At 41.6% G+C, this 19,511-nt stretch overlaps 1 protein-coding gene across 1 annotated transcript; it reads right to left on the bottom strand.

The window, feature by feature from the left end:
• Positions 1–2,633: 2,633 nt before the first annotated feature.
• On the bottom strand, positions 2,634–12,345 carry oafb (OAF homolog b). Its single transcript, XM_083689232.1, has 4 exons — positions 11,794–12,345; positions 6,414–6,548; positions 4,696–4,876; positions 2,634–4,384 (listed from the first exon to the last, which is right to left on the bottom strand). Exons 1-4 carry the CDS (start codon positions 12,016–12,018, stop codon positions 4,107–4,109), a joined length of 819 nt encoding a protein of 272 aa, XP_083545358.1. The 5' UTR covers positions 12,019–12,345; the 3' UTR covers positions 2,634–4,106.
• Between the last annotated feature and the right edge of the window lie 7,166 nt (positions 12,346–19,511).

Genomic DNA, 19,511 nt, shown 5'->3' with positions numbered 1-19,511 from the left:
TGCAAATCACTTCTTTATGAGCACGTAAAAGAAGGGGCAATCCGGAAGTTCTCTTCCAGTCAACTCGGTTTCACATCTCACTATGGGACATTTGCATAGTGCCCCAATTGCCAAAACCTGCACAGAAAACCTGACAGAGTACATGGAAATGTACTTGGTTAACCCTAGTCAGTTCCAGCGGCAAGGACCGCATGCACCATAGAAGGTGGCCCAGGTGGTAGAATCTCATGAAAGTGCTGAAACGGAGATGCCCTTGAACAGAGCAATTCCTCAGCGCCCGGACTCCCAAAGGGGGCTGCAGGCCTTTAGAACTGTATGCTTCTGCAATAGCCTCCACTATCCAGTGGGAAAGGCGCTGCTTAGTTGGGCCCTTGGCGAAACCCACAAACAGTTGATCACATCCCCTGAACGCCTCAGTTCTGTCCATGTAGATGAGTAGAACATGCACCAGTCAGAGAGTGCTCAGACGCCTATCCTCCAGAGAAGAAAATGGCGGGGGACAGAAGGAAAACAGTTTAGTGGCATGACTACTGTACGTCATAGAAATTACTTTGGGAACGAAAAGGGCATTAGGACGTATCGCTGATAAGCACATTGAGAACCAGCGACAAGTCCCAAGATGGCACAGGTAGTCTGGAAACCCCACAGATGTGATCAGCTCCTTTCATAAAATGACAAACAAGGTGGTACCCCGATAATTGTTTGACCCAGACCAATATGGCCTGCCCTGTAACCGTTAATTGTGCATCGCATACCCACCTAGGCAAAAAGTGCAGGGCTGTTTTGTTGTCAATGTCCAGGGCCGTTTTGTTGTCAAAGTCCAGGGCCGTTTTGTTGTCCTAGTCCATCCCTGTAGGAGAAGGAGGACGGAGTGGAGAGTTGTTGGTGGAGCTGGTGGGAGGGAGACAATGAGCCCCCGAGTCAAACCTGTTGAAGAACTGGTTCAACTCGTTGGGTCTGTCCAGATCTCCAGACACTGCCGTTAGCCTTCTGGTAGCCGGTGATCTTCCTCACGCTGCTCCACACCTCTCTTCTGTTGTTGTCCTGCAGGCTGTCCTCCATCTTGTAGGTGTCCCTCCTCTCCTTCAGCTTTTCCTTGAGCTTCCTCTGCACCCGCTTCAGTTCTTCCTTGTCATCAGACCAGAAGGCTCTTTTCTTGTCATTGAGGAGGGCCTTTAGGTCACTTGTAATCCAAGGCTTGTTGTTGGGAAAACACCCCACCCTCCTAGTAGGTACGGTGTTCTCCACACTGAAGTTAATGTAGTTACATACGCAGGGTAGTGTAAATATCCACTCGACAACTTTTACCAATGTTTAACACAGCACAATTGTCCTCACGAATGTCAACACTGTCATAAATGTACAACCTATTGTACCTGCTACATCATATCTTCCAGAGGATGGCGTCCAACATGAAGGACTGCCTAGAGAAACAGAGGTGACACTGATGCAGGTTGGAGTTGATCAGTATCTTTGACATTCCACAGTGAATGTCATATTGAAGTTGACAATAGAGGAGGGTGTATATTTGATGTAGTGAGGGTTTGAGGAGGGTATATGCCATAATGTCCTGTAAAAGTAGGAGAACCCAATTTAGAACTGGTAATTCTTAAGGTTATGAATGGAAGCATACTAGACCCCTGGCCTCCTGATCAATATCATTGATCGTACAGTAGATGTTGACAATAGGGGGGGGGGGGGTATTTTGATGTGTATTGAGGGTTTAAGTAGGGTATATGTTATAATTTCCTGTAGAAGTAAGACAACTCAATATTGAAAGTGTAATTAAAAAATGTTGTTTTGTTGTTTTATTTTTTTATACCATGCAATGTATTTAGTTATTCATTGGACAACATTCACCGATGTTTAACACAGCACACTTTTCCACAAATGTCAACACTGTCATAAATGTCGAAACTACCTGCAACATCATATCTGCCAGAGGATGGCGTCAAACACTAAGGACTGCTTAGAGAAACAGCGGTGACACTGATGCGGGTTGGAGTTGAACCTCTTGAGTTGCTCAAGTGTGATTTATAAGAAGTTATTCATGAGTCATTTGTTAGCATAAACGTTTTAGCTACAACAACAACAAAACTATAGGAAATATGACTGGGGATTTTTGACTTCGACTGGAAGCAAGTTCATGGACTACCTGTTGATGAAAACACTTCACTACTATGGAAAGAGTGATGGCATAGACCGTCCAGTGCATTATCAGATACTCTTGGGCGTTGGTGACACAGGAGGCATCTGAAAACTCTCTGCTGTGGCTAACATACTCCTTTACGTGTGGGTAACATAGTTCAAAGTACACAAACTCATCTTGGAAACGGATATCAAACCCTGATCTATAATGCTGTCAGCTGGCGAAAGCATTTCTGATTGACTTCTTTCGAAATTCAGGGAATTGGTAATATCTTCATATCTGTATGATTAGAAACCCTTAGATACCCTCTACGAAGACACCAACCAAAGGTATCAATAACATACCTTGATAATGCAGATCCAAAGCAAAGACAACTCCTGGAGAACAGTACATTTATTTTCTGATAGTACTGTACATATTTTCCTACTGTCTGTGAAGCAGGGATGTGGAGTTTTGCTTGTGATAGTTAAAACTACAAGGGGGAATAAGACTCAACAGAGATGACATACAACAGGAGGTTAGGCCTTTATTTTGTCAGAACATAGACTGTTTCTGAGCTTCAACTGCTGTCTTTATTAATCATTACTTTAGAACCAAACAACACAGTGAAAAGTTAAGGCACTTATCATCATCAACCAATAGTGGTATAAGAATTTCCCAAGAGACATACAAACATTTTGACAAGACACATGGTAAATACATTTAGGCCATTCCTGTAGATGGCATTTAGGCATAATTCCCACATGATTAAATTAAAGATCAAATGTATCAGTTTTGTGTGAGAGTTCTCCTCCCTCAAATGAAATGGATAGGCTGTACTATGAACAAGTAACAAAGACACAGAGCACAATTACTTAGTCTAAGCTTAAACACTGGCACTTTGGATATGAATAAATATAAAGAGCACATTATACTACAGAAGGTTCATTCCACTGATTTCTTTCTTCAGACTATAATAAGATGGTAAACCTGAGAAAACACTGTATGTTCACAGAGGGGTTATTTATAAGGACTTACAAAAGCCAGGAATGGGCAGTTTGTTACCTGATGAATTTAACAAAATCGTAAGAGAAACAAGAGAGTAATTGCTGCTGTTAAAGTGGAAGTGAAAAGCTGCCAGATGTCTTGAAAAAGAGATTTTATCTCAATGAGACTAACTTGGATAAATAAAGGTTAAATTGAAAAAAATTGAAATTTCATCTCTAATCATCAAAGACAAGAGAGTACAAAAGAACTTAATTCCATATGCATATAAACTTGACTTTCTGCATTTGAAGTTGCAAGGCAGAGGCTATGCAACACAGTGATGGCAAAACCCTACCCGTCAGCCTATCAATGGTCCCTATAATTCAAAATAAGAGAGTGAACATATTTTAGAAGAGAACTAATCAAAGACCACCCATTTCCTTTTGACACAGAATATCACTCAATGGCTTAATTTCACATGAAGTACAAATCGATTATTGAAGTGGGACAAAGGAACTGAGCCAATACACCATTCAAAGTTTCACCACTGACATTTTCCAGTACACAGATGGGTAGAGAAGAGCATATGGCAAAATCAAGGCATCCATCTATAAATGTAGTATGGTAATCTCTGGTATGGTCTAGGCACTTTCTTAATTTGTTTAAGTACGATTCCTGTTTAGCTGCCCTCAAACAAAGAGCTTTGAGATAAAAATGATGTTCAATATAGACACACGACTGTAGGAAGGATCCTACAAGTGATGAAATACACTGGATTACAGGACACGCTGTGAGGTTCAATCCAAACGCCTTGTTGAGTAAGAGGAACAAAACAAGTCCAAAACAAATTGCGCCAACAACGTAATGGAAGTAATATACTCCATGGTGGGCAGACGGGCAGACGGGCAGTCCAGCTCCATCACTTCAAGCCATCACTACGCCCCAATGCATAAGAGGCTGTCTCCCTAAAAATTAACAAGTGATGAAAGTCTCAAGTGTCCTCATCCCACGGGCAGAGCTGTCTGTGGGGGACGTAGAAGTCGAAGCGGTAGCCCTTGCTGCAGCTCCTGATGCCACACTTGTAAGGGTTGGCTTTCCCAGCCGTGCCCCTGCGGCTGCGGCAGTATTTGAGCAGGCAGGGGACCCACTCCAGGCGGAGGTGGTAGCTACAGAGGCAGGGCTGCCACAGGTCCTGAGTGGAGGGGCAACGCTGAAGACCTGGGCTGTCCACCATCTGAGGAAGGCTCTCAAACACGGACGCCTCTTTACCTGGGGACAGGAACAGGGATGAGCGGCCTTTAAGGGTTTTTAGCTTCTTTTTTTTTTTTTAAACAACCCATGTCAGGTATTCTTTCTTTTTCAAATCTGGAGCAATAAAGTACTGAAATGTATGCATAAAGGTGTACAGCACATACATTTTTGCTAAGCAATGGAGAAGTAACCACAGCAATGAATGATATCTAATTGCGTGGATGGCTGAGAACTCATGCTAAGGGCTAGAATTAATTGTTGAATTCCTTTAACCATCCACACAGAGTCCTGTTAACAATAATGGGTGTCCACACAGAACCCATACTCACCCTTACCCAGCCAGTGCTTGACATCAGCCCTTGTGGTATAAACCCCCTCATGAGCCTCCTTACACACGTTATGGATGTGTGTGTTGAGTTGCCCTGCCTGACTAAGGTTGACGGCCACATCCATATGGAGGTGCTCTACCTCACGCTTCTCCTCCGCGGTACGCACCAAGTGAGGGTTTTTCTGTAACACAGAACAGGATTTATTTTTTAACATATATTTTTACATGGAGAATAATTGTACAATGGCATGAGTGTATATGAGAACCTGTCCAAAACTTGAGGAAATTAAAACCATGACGTAGTGTGTACAAATACCTGGAGCCTATGTAGTAAATCCAATTGTGCAACAAGTCCCCATCTCCTCCATTACATGGGGGTTTAATTAGATAGTGATAGGAGTTTAGATAACACTGTTGGTGAAACTAACACTTGGTGAAGGGTGTGTGTGGGGGGGGGGGGGTGGCTAGGCAAAGAAATATAAAAAATAAAAAATAATAAATAATTAGAATTTTCCTTTTAAGGGGAGGGTTGGGACAGGGAGAAAAAAAAAAGGGACTAGAAATGATGCAAGCAATGGCTATTGAATAGAACTAAAAATCTATGTTTTTTTCTTTCAAAGCTGATCTATCCCTCCCAAAAAAAGAAAACACCTGGTGAAAGAATGTCTTTTATCATGACACTGATGCCATTGTTCCTCCACCTCAGATGCCTTTAGTTCCCTCAACCGAAGTCTGTGTCTATGACAGGGTTGGGGCGAATTCCTTCTCAGTTCCATCAAGTCCGGAAGTTAATTGATTTCCACTTAGGGAACTGAGTATCTGGGTATACTGTATGGTCTAATAGAGCTTCAAAGTGTGCTGTTTGTTTAACTTACTTCCGGTTCAAGGCAAAAACCTTTCTTTCGAGGATTTATTTTCAGCTAATAGAAGCATTGTGTAACATATAGGCTTACAGTTTATTGTACGTTTTCTTGTCCGATTAACTATCGTTTCATTGGTCTTTAAGTTGACTATCTCTAGTCTCCAAGTTAGCTTATTGACTTTCAAGTTCTGACATGACAAAATAATTGATTAACGATCATCAGAACCAAACGCTAGTTAATCAGAAAAGAAAAAGTACAAGAAACTGTACCCTATGTGTACCACAATGCTTATGCAGCCACTTTTTCCAGTTGGGGAGAAAATAAATGGGGATTTCTGGCTTGAACCGTAAGTAAGTTCACAGACTACATTTTCATGAAACCACTTTGCCTCTCCATAGTCAGCAACTCAACTGTGTGTGTGTTGTTTACATTCTACTGTGAGTGCAAATAAAAAGCTTTGCAATTTGGTCTATGATGACACAGAGGTTCAGAACGGCAGGACTAATGTTTTTTTTAAATGTTTTTCCTTTATTTAACCAGGCAAGCCAAAAGGAACACATGTTGTTAACATGCTAACAACAAATGTTGTTAACTTTTAACATAAGTTAAAAGTACAGATATCCCTTATCCAACACACCCGCAATGGACGTACACATACAACAATGACAAATAATAGGCAATTTAGCAAACAAACAAACAGCAGGCAATACAACACAGAACCCAGTAGCGACACAAGGTGCAAGCTGGCAACAGGCAGGAAAAAACAGCAGCAAGGAATTTGCATATATCCACAGTAGGCAGCACAATAAGTTAGTAAATAAATAACAACAATATAGATCCACACAAACGAACTCACCTGTCTCAGCCGGGCCATGGACTCAGTTGGGATGATCTCGTGGTGGTCCAGACGGGTGATGAAACACAGCACCTGGTACTGGTTCTGGCCTCGCTCTGGTTCCCCAAGGATGAGGGCTCGGAGGATCCTTACATCCTGAAACACAGAGAGAAAGAGAAGATATATATGAAATATATGTATTACATTAATTAATACGTAAATGTTACATGTACAAATATTTATAATTATTATTTATATATTTTGTAATCTGAACAGTCTTGCTGCATGTTACTACAACATTCTAAAGTTCAGTTCCATCTAGTCTCAGCTGTTACCTGCCTGGAGCTGACGATGTGTGCCCTGATAGTCCCGGAGGGAGGGTGGGAACATGTAAACATCTTTATATAACTGGTTTATTTGATTGAGTTGTATTACCCAGAGCACCAATATCACATGAGCAGGGCATGGTGACTAACGCATATACATCATAGATTACACCCATCCAAAACGGGAGCATTTTAGGGAGACAGGACTGGATTTTTACATAAGAGTACTTTAAAACAACAGAAACCAGATTCCACATATATTTTCTTATCTGGGTGGTGCTAATCTGGTGATGCCAAAATTCAAACCAAAATACTGGAAAGGACGATTTTCACTTGAGTACGCCTGTAAGACCAACAAACTTTTACAATAATAATCTTAATAATAATAAGCTTTTGCTCATGGTAGTGGAGAGATGTGGCCCTCTCTGTCCAATCAGGTTATTTTTTTACAATATTTCAGTCTACCCGTTTTTGGTTTATGAGCACTAATTTTTAGAACTAGTGGCTGAAAGTACAATACAATAATCCTGTAACATCTCTTTAACTCACCAACTGCCAAAGAGTTCTGGAACACTCACCACCCAGAGGGCCAAGTGTTCTATGTGGTGTTTACCTAGCAACAACACTTTGATTGGCTACAAAATGAAGCATCATAATTTATGCGTTTTTGGTGAGTAAAGTCACCCGTGGCACTCTAGAATGTTGACAGTTTGGGAACACTTCATTCGCCCTCAGCACTAAATGAGTTAAAATCTGTCTGCATGCTGCATAACTGCAGACCAAGAGATTTTTAGCACTGCGATTGCATTGGAAACAGGGTTTATAATACAGTACAGTATTAGAGTACAGTAGGGTGCTGCTAATAAATCAACAAAAGGTATGTTCCATGTTGAAAAGTTGCTTCAATGCCACTGAATGCCTTATTATATTGTCTAATAAGTAACTACAATTTGACCAAAAACTCTCTTCAATTGTCTTATGCATCATATGCTTTTGCGTTCACCCTGTGCAGCGCAGATTTCACATTTTGGCTGTAGTTGTTGAGTAACTAAACGGCAGACACAAGGGCATGTTTCAAGCGAAGTGTTGCCAGAAAACCCTCATGTGTGGCATAACTACTATATCATGTGTCACGTATGTTATGAGGGTTGACCTGACCTGACCTGACCTGTTCTAGGGAACATGACACTGTGAATCCTACCCTACCCTCATGTCACAATGCTACCTTTACTTCATTTCCATCTCAATGGCTGTCCTAACATTGTTACAACCACAGTATAACTCAAAGCTGAGGCAAACATCCCAGTAAAGTAGACAAAGGAGGAAAGGCTGTCTGGACAGGCCGGGGACAAGTCCTTTTCTTCTCTTCGTTTACTCTCTCATTGGGTTGCTTCCCACTGGGGATATGTCGCACGGCGCAGACAACACTACGGTCCTCAAGGTGGAGGTGGAGATAATAAGGTCAGGGAAACTGTGGAGTGTGAGTGAAAAAGACAAGATGGAGGAGGACAGTTCTTGTGCCCCCACTGTGAGGGTAGAACATCCAGAGGAGCAGATGGATGGCGGTACAGAGGGTGGGGGAGGGGACCAGAGCATTCTTGGAGGGCCTGTGTACGACTCCAGGCAGGTTTCCTAGGGTTCAGCCGCAGGCTCTCTTCACCAGTGGTCAAAAGTTACCAGATTGCTATAGAGGAGATACTGGCCAAGGCTACTAAAATATACATTCAAAGTGATATAGTAGCCACACCCATGACCTTTGTAGAAATAAACCACAGAAAAAAGGTGCCCTATTACATTTTGGTCCTATCAATAACACCACTCCTGGTACAGGGTGTCAGAAAGCCTGCAGAGGGAGAACAACTATGAACAAATATGCCAATACCTCATAAGTGCAAAACAAACAATATATTTCAGCAACAACTATCTTTACACCCTTTACTTAAAATACTACCTCCCTGGATAGATTCAAATTACCACTGGAAAACCGAAACCCAAGCTAACAAGCCTCCTTGCCCACAGCCAAAGGCAGTGAGGGTGAGGGTGCTGCTGCATACAATCTGATATGACCTGCATGGTTCAGGCTCTGCTGCCCCTGGCCCAGACTCTACTTCACGGGGGCTGGGTTGGCATGGTAAATACCACTCACTCACTGACAGACAGAAACGCATCCACAGGGCCTCGCTGACAGGCACACACTCAGCTCCCCATAGGGATAAACTGAGAGGCGACCCACTCCTTTCCTCTTATCCCTGCGCCATCACAAACTGGGACCAGGCTAATGACAGACAGCATGGATGTCACCACACCAATGGTTGAAGTGAGATGACTCAACAGGGGATGTGTGGGTGGTAGGGGTGTATGGAGGCTTCTCAATGAGGGGTGAGGGGATAACGTTTGACAAGCTTAATTCTAAAGCTCGAGGTGTTTTAGGGTCATCACATGCACAATGGCTGAGGTGGATACAACCTATTTGCCATACTTCTATCATAATTACGGTGGTACACCGATATATTATATTCACAGTTTATTTAAATATTGCTAGAAATTTCTTGGTATTCTGTGAGGATAGAGGACAATATAATGGTTCTGGGAGAGATCAGAGGAGATGGTTTTGTTTGGTATTTTAAGGACCCTGCTGCAATACATGAAACTTTATCACCAGTACTATCATGGGTTCTAAAAGTGTCATCACTTGAATCTCTGAAGCTTGCGCAATCCTGTTCAGATCAGATAAAGGTGGAAATGGACAATGATGTCTTCCTGTGGTCAGGGGTTCTTCTCTCTCTGCACCCCCACACCATAAGAAGCTTCACCAAGTGTTTCCTTTATTTGTGTGTTGCACCTTCTCAACAACTTCCTCTACAAGATGAACCGGCTGTACATTAACTCCACTCTGGCAGCTGGCAATCCAACGGATTCCAACTTTCCATAAATCTGTGTAATGCTGACAGGAGGAGATGGGAAGCACATGCATAGAGGGCTGCTGTCCAAATGGACTTGATCCAGACAGAAGAAACGATGTGCTGTTTCCCTGCAGCAAGGGGCTGTTAACTGTAACCCGATAAGCCCCACTGGGATGTAAACTTTTCCCAACAGCAGCTAGAAGGCCTGCTGGCTAAGCCTGAGTGAAATGGGGACAATAGTTTTAAGACTCCTTGATTACTCGTCAACAGAAGAAGATGTGGCAGTCATGCCAAAGTATGTCCTCCCTCAATGTAATAAGTTAATTAAGTGGGGTAGTTTCAAATGCCAGCTAAATTGTAGGAAGTTCAGTTGAACTGATATAATCATCCATATTGAATGAGGTTACAGTGTGAGTGTTGTTGGCAAATATTAAGAGACCTGACATTAACCAGTAACCACTAGGTTTAAATTTAAAAATTGGGTTTAAACCACAGGTTTAAATTGACCAATTCCATATGTTGGTTTTGAGGAAATCATGCGTGTAGTAGAAAAACTAAATTATAAAGAAATGAGTGCAGGTGAAAAAATAAGTGAACCCCAAGTTGCATTGGTTAAATCAAGTAGGTAAGTAGAATCCGGTGGGTAAATAATTGGGTACCAAATGAACCAATCAAAGGAGAGATCTTTAGGAAAGAGTTTGGGTGGGACACTGGTCAGTTTTGTGTTACCCATACAGGTGAATGCAAAACACACCATGCCGAGAGGAAAGGAAATCTCAGAGGACACCAGGAAGAGGGTAGTGAGAGCACATCAGTCTGGGGAAGGCTATAAAACCATCTCAACAAGATTTGAGCGCCATCAGTCCACTGTGAGGCAAATCATTTACAAATGGAGAGCATTTAACATGACAGCAACTCGGGCTAGAAGTGGACACCCTTCCAAAATATCCCCAAGAGCCACAAGATAATAATAAATCAGGTAAAAGCCAACCCAAACATAACATTTAGAGATTTGCAGACCTCCCTTGCTGCATCTCAGGTAACTGTGTATGCTTCAACAATAAGAAGAACACTGAATTGAAATGGCATTCATGGGAGGGTTGCTAGGAAGAAGCCTCTGCTGTCAAAAAAGAACCAAACTGCCTGTGTTAACTGTGCCAGAGACCACCTGGACAAGCCTGAAGGTTTCTGGAAGTCTGTTCTTTGGACAGATGAGTCCAAAATTGACCTTTTTGGTCACAATCAAAACCACTATGTTTGGCAAAAACCCAACACTGCCTACTACCAAAAGAACCTTATCCCAACAGTCAAGCATGATGGTGGGAATGTCAAGATCTGAGGCTGCTTTTCCTCCTCTGGACCTGCATGACTCCACATCATTAAGGGAACCATGAATTCTGAGGTATACCAAGAGATTCTTGAACAGAACATCAAGCCATCAGTCAAGGAGCTAAAGCTGGGCTGAAAATGACCCAAATCATTCAAGCAAATCTACCAAAGAATAGCTCAGGAGAAAGAAGATTTGTGTTTTGGATTGGCCAAGTCAAAGTTCTGACCTAAGTCCAATCAAGATGCTGTGGCAGGACCTGAAGCGGGCAGGTCATGCCATTCACCTTTCAAACCTGACTCAATTGGCTGAGTTCTGTAAGGAGGAGTGGGCAAAAATCCCTCAAAACAGATGTCCTAGACTGATTAGTGGCTGTACGAGATGTTTACTCCAAGTTATAGCTGCTAATGGAGGTGCCACAAGCTATTGACTGAAGAGGTTCACATATTTTTGCACACATGAAATCTGAGTTTTTGTTAAATAAACCATTTTCGTTAAATAAACAATGAAAATATCATATTTTTGTGTCCTTTATTTGGAATGCCTTTATTACGAATTGGGGTTTAGATAAGGATTTTATAAGTTAATTTTAAGATTTTATACAAAAAGAATGACCATCCCTGTAGGGTTCACAAACTTTTAAGCAGCACTGTATATGATGTTCTATAACAATTATAACAGTTATAACAATTTAAAAGCCTGTCCAGAACCAAGAGTGTAGCCCTTTTGGACAAGGATCTGTTCAAGTTTAATAAGTGTCTTTTAACAAACACAGTACTCTACTAATCATTAAGAAGATGTTTATTTACCAGGAGGCTACGTTAGATAACGTTAAGTTCACTCACCCGTTGGAAATCAAATACGGCAGTAATATGAGTACCATCCCTTTGCTTGAACTCAACCGTTATTGCATCCTTCTCGCTGTCTGTCTCCAAAATCTCCTCAGCAATTAGTCCATCATCTAAACGCACTCGCACTTTTAATTCTCCGCATATGCCAAGCGATACAAAAACGCTTACAATAAGTGCTAGAGGTAAGTAAATCCGAACTGGTGCCCCCCACGCAAACATTCCCAAAGTCGGAATGGAATTTTCATGGATGAATGTAAACTAACTTGAAATCTATCAAATACTGTTGGGTAAAGAGTTCTTCGGGGCCCATCGAGCTATTCCAAGTCCACGAACAGTCTCAAAAATGCTGCATGAAGTTCAATCGAAACTCACAGATTGAAATCACAATTGTGAAATCTCTACAGAGGTGGGTGGGCTCCCATCCCGCAGTGAGCGCTCTACTTTGTGTGACATTATTCTGGAGTGTTCCTGATCAGTAGTCTGTGAACAGATGGTTTTTAACGCACATTACTGTAGGTCTTGCGCTCTTCTTTTAGATCTTTTCTACGCAAAGTTAACTTGTGTCTACTCTGTATATCATATTCTATATGTTGAAGTAGTCTATTTAGTTTACTATACAAATCCCGTCACTTCCGACAACGACCCAACGCTTGCTACTGCGCCGTACGGGGGCTTGCGGGCTCGCAAATCCCTTAAAGAAATATCGTTCCCCAAACAATACCTCAGGCGCCAAAGACATCTGTTGCTGAATAAATTAACTCGTACCACTAATGAAATAGCTCACAGCCTATATATCTTTCAGTAAATATCAATGAAAATGGGCTGCAACTTTAAAGTCCTCTTTAAAGTCCTCTGACTTTCAGTTTAATCAAATGACCAAATGGCCCCCAATTGTTGTTCTAAGGGAAGGGTAAATATTGAGCTTGAGCAAACTTTAACCCACTACAGCAGATCATGCCACCAAAGGAAATCAGCCTGTTACTAAATCCCTGAGGAAAATAATAGAAAATAAATCACATCATTGGATTGATACAAGCGTGTTGAATAATAGATCATTTGCTTCACATTTTCTATTCCTTATTTGATTGTGACTGTGCATTTGACCTCAACACACAGGATCAAGATGTAAGTGTCAAGTTCATACCATAGTTATGGCATAACAAAGAAGCACATGAACCAGGCAGCTACACCAATTAAGATAAACAAGCCAGCATTCACATTCAGTACGTTCAGATCTTATTACTCTAAGAGATTAACTTAGTCAGACAGCAAACCACAAAAATCCAGCCATCAGCAATATATGGGGTTTTATTCAATAAATCTTTTGGGGGGCTTTGTAAGGACAAAGGCTCTGTCTGCCACCTGCTGAGAGCTGGGCACGGGCTCTGGTCAGAAACGGCTGACTGAGAACTAGGGAAAATAGCTTGAAACTTATTTTGCCCATTTAAAGGTGGAGTTCATGTTCCATTTGAGTTTTCTTTAGATGTATGTTAGCTGGAGCTCTGTCTGCACTTTAAGCTTTACTGTTTACTTTACTGTTTACAGCTACGTCCAAATGGCAAATGTGCTACTACAACAAATAAATTGCATTTCATTTAGCAAATTCCAGTGTACAAAAGGCAATAGTGAGGATAGGGCCTACCAGTTCCTGGAAGAGCTTATCTAAACAGTAATACAACTTCACAGATAAATAATAGCAAGGACTGAAAACCTTTGAAGAATAGAATCCCAATCCCACATACCAGAGTCTATTCTCCCAAAGGGAATGCCATGTATACGTAACAACATTAATTGAGAGGCTCTTTTATGTGATTCCTATGTCTTGATCAATTTGTGTTTCCTCTTGAATGATCTCATATTTGAATACAGTGTCTCATATGTTTGCTAAATGAGCACTTATCCGTGAGCCTTCAGTCCTCTGTTTCTCAGTACCAGACAGAGTCCAGGGCCCCTTTGACACCTATTGTGTAACTGATATACAGTCAGAGCTATGGGTTAGGGGGTCTATGTAAATACAGGGGCCACATATGTGTTGTGTGTGACCAGCAGCATCACATAAATTACAGAGGCAAAGAAAACATCAGCATGTGAAGGAATGTGTATTGTTTCCTACCAATCTGTTACAGTTTGTATAGAGGAGTCTGTTTTTGAGTTCATTTGCATTTGGTTCTGCTTTGTTTTCAAGGATGATTATTTATTCATGAAAATGGAAGCAAATGTTTTATCAGAACTTTAGTCCAAGTTTCACTTTTGTTTTGATTGATCTCTTTTCTTCATTCCACTAGAAAAACACTCACTGCTTTTAGTGACATTTGAATCATTTCTAATAATAATAATAAAGGCCATTTAGCAGACACTTTTATAAAGCGGCTTACAGTCCGAGTCAGAGAGCTTAAATGTGTTGTATATATGGTCCCAGCAGGAATCAAACCCACAATCTCAGTGTTGCCATATTTTACCAACTGAGATGCACTGGGCCACTCTAACCTCTACTTCTAATGAGTATTGTGATCTTCCCTCAGTACATCCTGAACTCATTGTACAGTAGGTTTCTATTAACAGGAACAGGATATTTCCATTGTGTGAGCAATCTGGAAGATGAATCATAAGAAAGGTGCAATAGTTCAGCAGGCTCTCTTCATCTGAGCCTGTTTCATGTATAACATCTGGCAAAGAGATGTCACCATTGCACAAGAATGTGCCAAGATCACGTTTTTCCACAGTAAATGCCATTGCACAATAGAAAAAAAATGTATCATCTTTCCCTTGTAATCTATCCTTTTGGTGACTATGCTCTCTCTCACCAACCTCTGCTGACTTCAGGGTTTCTCATTGTTGTTCACTAATCTCATATGCCTACTTAAAGTCCCAGACTCAGTGGAGTCTCTACAAATATACTTCTTTTTGAGGGGGAGATGTGCTAGCCTAGCAGGGGAGGCTGGATGAGCAGTCTGTCTGCCCCTCCATCCCTCCACCCCTCCATCCCCCACTGACACTCCTACCCACTGTTCACCCCCATCCCCAAACACTTACCATGGAGGTGTTTATGACAAGAGCAGAGAGGGGCCGTCATATTGTGCACAGACACAAAGTCTGGGGGCGTTCTGTTGTACACACACATGTCCCTGTGTTCCTGTATTCCACAGTTCAACAGGTCAAACCTTAATGCACTGTCTAAACCTATCTATTGGTGGCCAAGTGTGGCGGGTAGATATCTTACCTCTCTGTGTGTGGTAAACTGTCATTTTTGTCAACAAAGCTTAGACACCGTACTCTGGCGAGGAGGTGAATCAATGGCCCGAGAAAGTAGGATTAAGAGCTGATTTTATCATTCATCCAACAATGTCTTGCAGAGAATGGAACAATATCCTTACTTGTGGGACTCGGTTACATTTTCAGGAGGAGATGGAGCCATCTTCTTCCTTTTCCCTAATCTCCCTATAAAACCACCCAGGGAGTCTTTAGCTCCTGTAAGGGAAAACCATGTGGGAGACGTGGATGACCTCATTTCCAGCTCCAGACCAGACAGATGTGAAAGGAGAAGGGCCTCTATGTCTCTCCTCCATCTGGATCATAGACCATACCTCTGTGTCACACAGTGTTTACAGTTCATTCCCACATATGTGACTCATTTCTCTCTCTCTGTGTGTGTGTGTGTGTGTGTGTGTGTGTGTGTGTGTGTATGTATGTGTCTGTGCACGCGTGTGTGTATGCGTACATAAGTGGCCAGAAGCAGTGCTTCATCTTACTCTAGCAGAGTGTGCCCATATGGTGGTAAGGGATGGCAAGGGAGTTGCAAAGTTAGGAATTACAGGAAGTACACTATGGCTGTTTTTAGCTTCTAAAGCCTGCTGTTGAATACAGGCTGACGTGGCATGGCTTTGGCTCTAATTCTAGTAATTCTATAATCAATTTACTGTAAGAGGTCTTACCTAAGACTATGGGCCAGGATTGTTATGCAGTTGAGCCAAGGGCATTCCAGTTCAACAGAGTAAATCTCACTTTATGCGTTCACTTGTATATGGGACATGCAAATAGATATTTTCAATTGTAGGCTGTTCTGTTGATAATCTGCTAGATGAAACTTCATGGTTTCCATTGGTTTAGAGAATTCTGTAATCGTAGACGGCACCTTAAAAGTTATTCTTAGTTAGTTCGAAGCATTTAAACAGACAGACACAAACAGGCACTCTTGATAAAGAGTTTCCAAATAAGGGAGCAGGAAGAATGTGTCACCTGATCTGAACCTGGGTCATCAATCATTGGCTGACAGACAGGAATAGTGAACTCCTCAGACTTGCTTAGTGCATCAGAGAGGCCAAGCGACAAAACTGCAATCATGTTGCAGTTAAAACATTTAATCTCAGGCCAGTGCGGTTGCAGAGGTATTTCAGGAAAAGGGAGCAGTGTAATTGAGTGATTGCCTAATTAATCCTGTTCACTGTTGTGTTTGCCAAATAGATTAGCCACCCAGGAGCCTTGCAGAGTCACTTGATATGTCAGCTTGCAGTACTAAAGGTTACTTCCACTTCCACAATATAGCTTGAGATTGTTCTTGTTTCAAACAATAACTGTTGCAATCTGAATGCAAAGTGAAAACGGGAAACTTTAGTGAAAAGAAAAGTAAAAAGTGAGTACTCAAGTGAAACTTTTCAAGGCTAAAGGTCGAAGTGATTATGAGTGAATGATACTGTATAAGTCTCCACTCATGTGGAATGCTGAACTGAGTGACATTTGGGTCATAAATCATCCAAGTGAGCCGGAGAGTGGAGACGTCCAAACCCCTATCATTGCTCAGCCAAGGCACTGAGCAGGCGTCTCTCTTGGCAAAAGGGGAGGATATGGGCAGCGGTTCAAAACCTAAATAATATGCCTCTTTTGCAATATATCCTGACATGGAAATATGTAAATCATGGATGAAGGATGTCAAACAGGACTAGCTGAGGATAAATATAGATTGGAAACTGGCAGTTCTTTCTTTCTCTCTCTCTCTCTCTCTCTCTCTCCCTCTCTCTCTCTCTCTGACTCTCTCTCTCTCTCTCTCTGTCTCTCTCTCTCTCTCTCTCTGTCTCTCTCTCTGTCTCTCTCTCTCTCTCTGTCTCTGTCTCTCTCTCTCTCTCTCTCTCTCTCTCTGTCTCTCTCTCTGTCTGACTCTCTCTCTCTCTCTCTCTCTCTCTCTCTCTCTCTCTCTCTCTGTCTCTCTCTCTCTCTCTGTCTCTCTCTCTCTCTCTCTCTCTCTCTCTCTTCTTTCTTACCGTTGTTGCATTTCTTTAAAGATATACCTCAAAACTACAGCATTGCCTGTTCTTCTGTATTACTTCTTCTCTTTATGTGAGTCAAAACGTCCAAAAAGGCTTGTTGAATTCATGTCATAGTTTAAGAGGAGTGTGCACAATGAGAGCTTGCAGAGTGGATATAAATATTTCTGTTAGCATTTACATTTACATTTTTGACATTTATCTGGTACCTGTAGCCTGTATACATTTGTCTGAAGTAAGTGAATCATCTATACATCAGCCATCATTAAAAAAAAATCAATGCTGGGACCAGGTGCAGTGCAGCACAATGACATCTGTGGTGTCACACTGGTGGTGGTGGTCGTGGTGGTGAGTGATGATAGATGTTGAGAATGAGAAGGACTGACTCTACAGGGATTGTAAAGTTGCCATGTTACCCTGGGGCCAATCATAAGCTTGGGTCACTCAAGGAAATAAAAACAAAATTACAGTGAGTTACCAATATCTGCAATTCATTTTTATATGATTTGCTAATTTACACATACACACAAGTGCCAAATTATACACTGTAACAACTGCGTTGGTGACTTTTCACTATAAATCATGAACAGAATTTTACTCCAAGCAAATACCTCAGACCTTTGTCCCTAATTTTTCAAAATCCCTTAAAATGCTTGTAAAAGGTATACCTAAAGAAATATCTAATGCCGTCTCACTCTCAGATAGATGCTGTACATGGGAGATGGATGGGGTGAGTTACAGTACATCAACACAATGTAAAACTCTTTTTGTGAAAATATAAATGCAATCCATTATCTACTTCACGTATCCAATACAGTGGAGGCTGGTGAAGGTAGAAATTGGAGGATGGGTTCATTGTAATGCATGGAATGGAATGAGACATAGTATCAGTGTTTGATACCTGTAGTATAGTATCAGTGTTTCTACCTCCACCAGCCTCCCCTGATCCAATACCATCTCTTTCTTACACCCTAGATTAAGCCTATAAAACTGCAAAAACAATTCAACAAAAAACTACCCCATCAATGTGCCAATAGCTAAAGCTAAATGTGCCAATAGCTAAAGCTACTAATAGCAGTGATGTATTGCCTTGTGTCCCTTGTCTCTCTCCATCCTGGTGCTGATTGGCTATGATGTTTCTCCTCTTCACTCTGCTGGACACTAGCGTGCCAAGTGGACACAGGAAGTAGTGGACAGAGCCACAGGAAGTCTGTATTTAGAGAAGAATTGATGCTTTGTCTGAAGGCCAAAACCAAAGGGAGACTACTCTTCAGGCTGATGACTTGCTTCCCCCTCGGAAAGGAAACACCATACGAGGTCTCTGACAGGGAACAAACAAAGACGGGGAAAATGATCAAAGGTGGGACTCACGGCTGCACAGCTATAACATCTTCATAACACTGTCATGTGAACGACATAATGACTGCCACGGCCATGTTGGGGGTTGTTGTCATTAACTGGTACGATATGTGATGGTTAAGTCATTGTTATAACAGAATGGCAGCAGCCCTACGTTGTAACATGACATGTTATCCACATATGAAACCTTATTTCAAAGGTATGGTATAAATAAACATACAGAATACAAGAGGGAGGAAAACACATGATTATTAACATAATAATTTCAGCTTCCATATTTCAGCTTGTGATCCTGGATGCATTACTAAATGGGGTTAGAGATCATATGGGGAGAATTACGGAGGGAGGGATTGCATAACATCTGCTGGAGATGGGGCCAAAGTTCATAACAGAGACATGTTTCAAAAGAGAGAAAATAAATCTATAACATAATTACACACAAACTGTTGCTTACCCACTGTCCCCCCCCCCCGAGGAATGAGTTTCATAATTTGATAGTTGTGTTGACGAAAGGCAGTCAAAGAGCAGTCCAGTAAAGAGTGCTGCATTGGCCATGATCAAAGATTGGCTAGTAGTGTTTATCAATAGGTTAAAGGTCTTCTGTGTTTGTGCAGGGAGAATGTCTCCTACATCTTTACATTACTAATGCTTCAGTTTGTCCTTATAAACAGTCTAAATATTAAATATGTGTGCCCTGGACTAAATACTGTCTGAGCAGGAAACTTTCATCTAAGAACAGAAATCCTATGGCAAAATTACAATAACAAACACGGTAGTTCATCTGTGGTTATGGATAAAGTATTCAAACTGTGTAACATTGGTATTGATCACAAGATGGCGCATTTGACTTAATAAAGCCATGTTACATCTACTGTATCTATTGTATGTGTACTGTGTGTTAAGTAACACACAGTAGATAGAAAAACACATCATCTATGAAAGAAAAAAAAAACAGGTAACCACTTGAGGGTGTAGTTCACAAAGCACAACGAAATACTGGGGGTAAGATTGTGTCAAAGAGTGAAAGAGGAGGACACTTGTCACATCTATCGTTTGGACTTACTTACACATTACCACTGAGTTTGCAGGTAAAGG

This window comes from Argentina silus (assembly GCF_951799395.1).
Source record: "Argentina silus genome assembly, chromosome: 2".
NCBI lineage: Eukaryota > Metazoa > Chordata > Actinopteri > Argentiniformes > Argentinidae > Argentina > Argentina silus.
The sequence above is the reverse complement of the archived record's forward strand: the minus strand, read 5'-3'. Positions and strand labels throughout refer to the sequence as shown.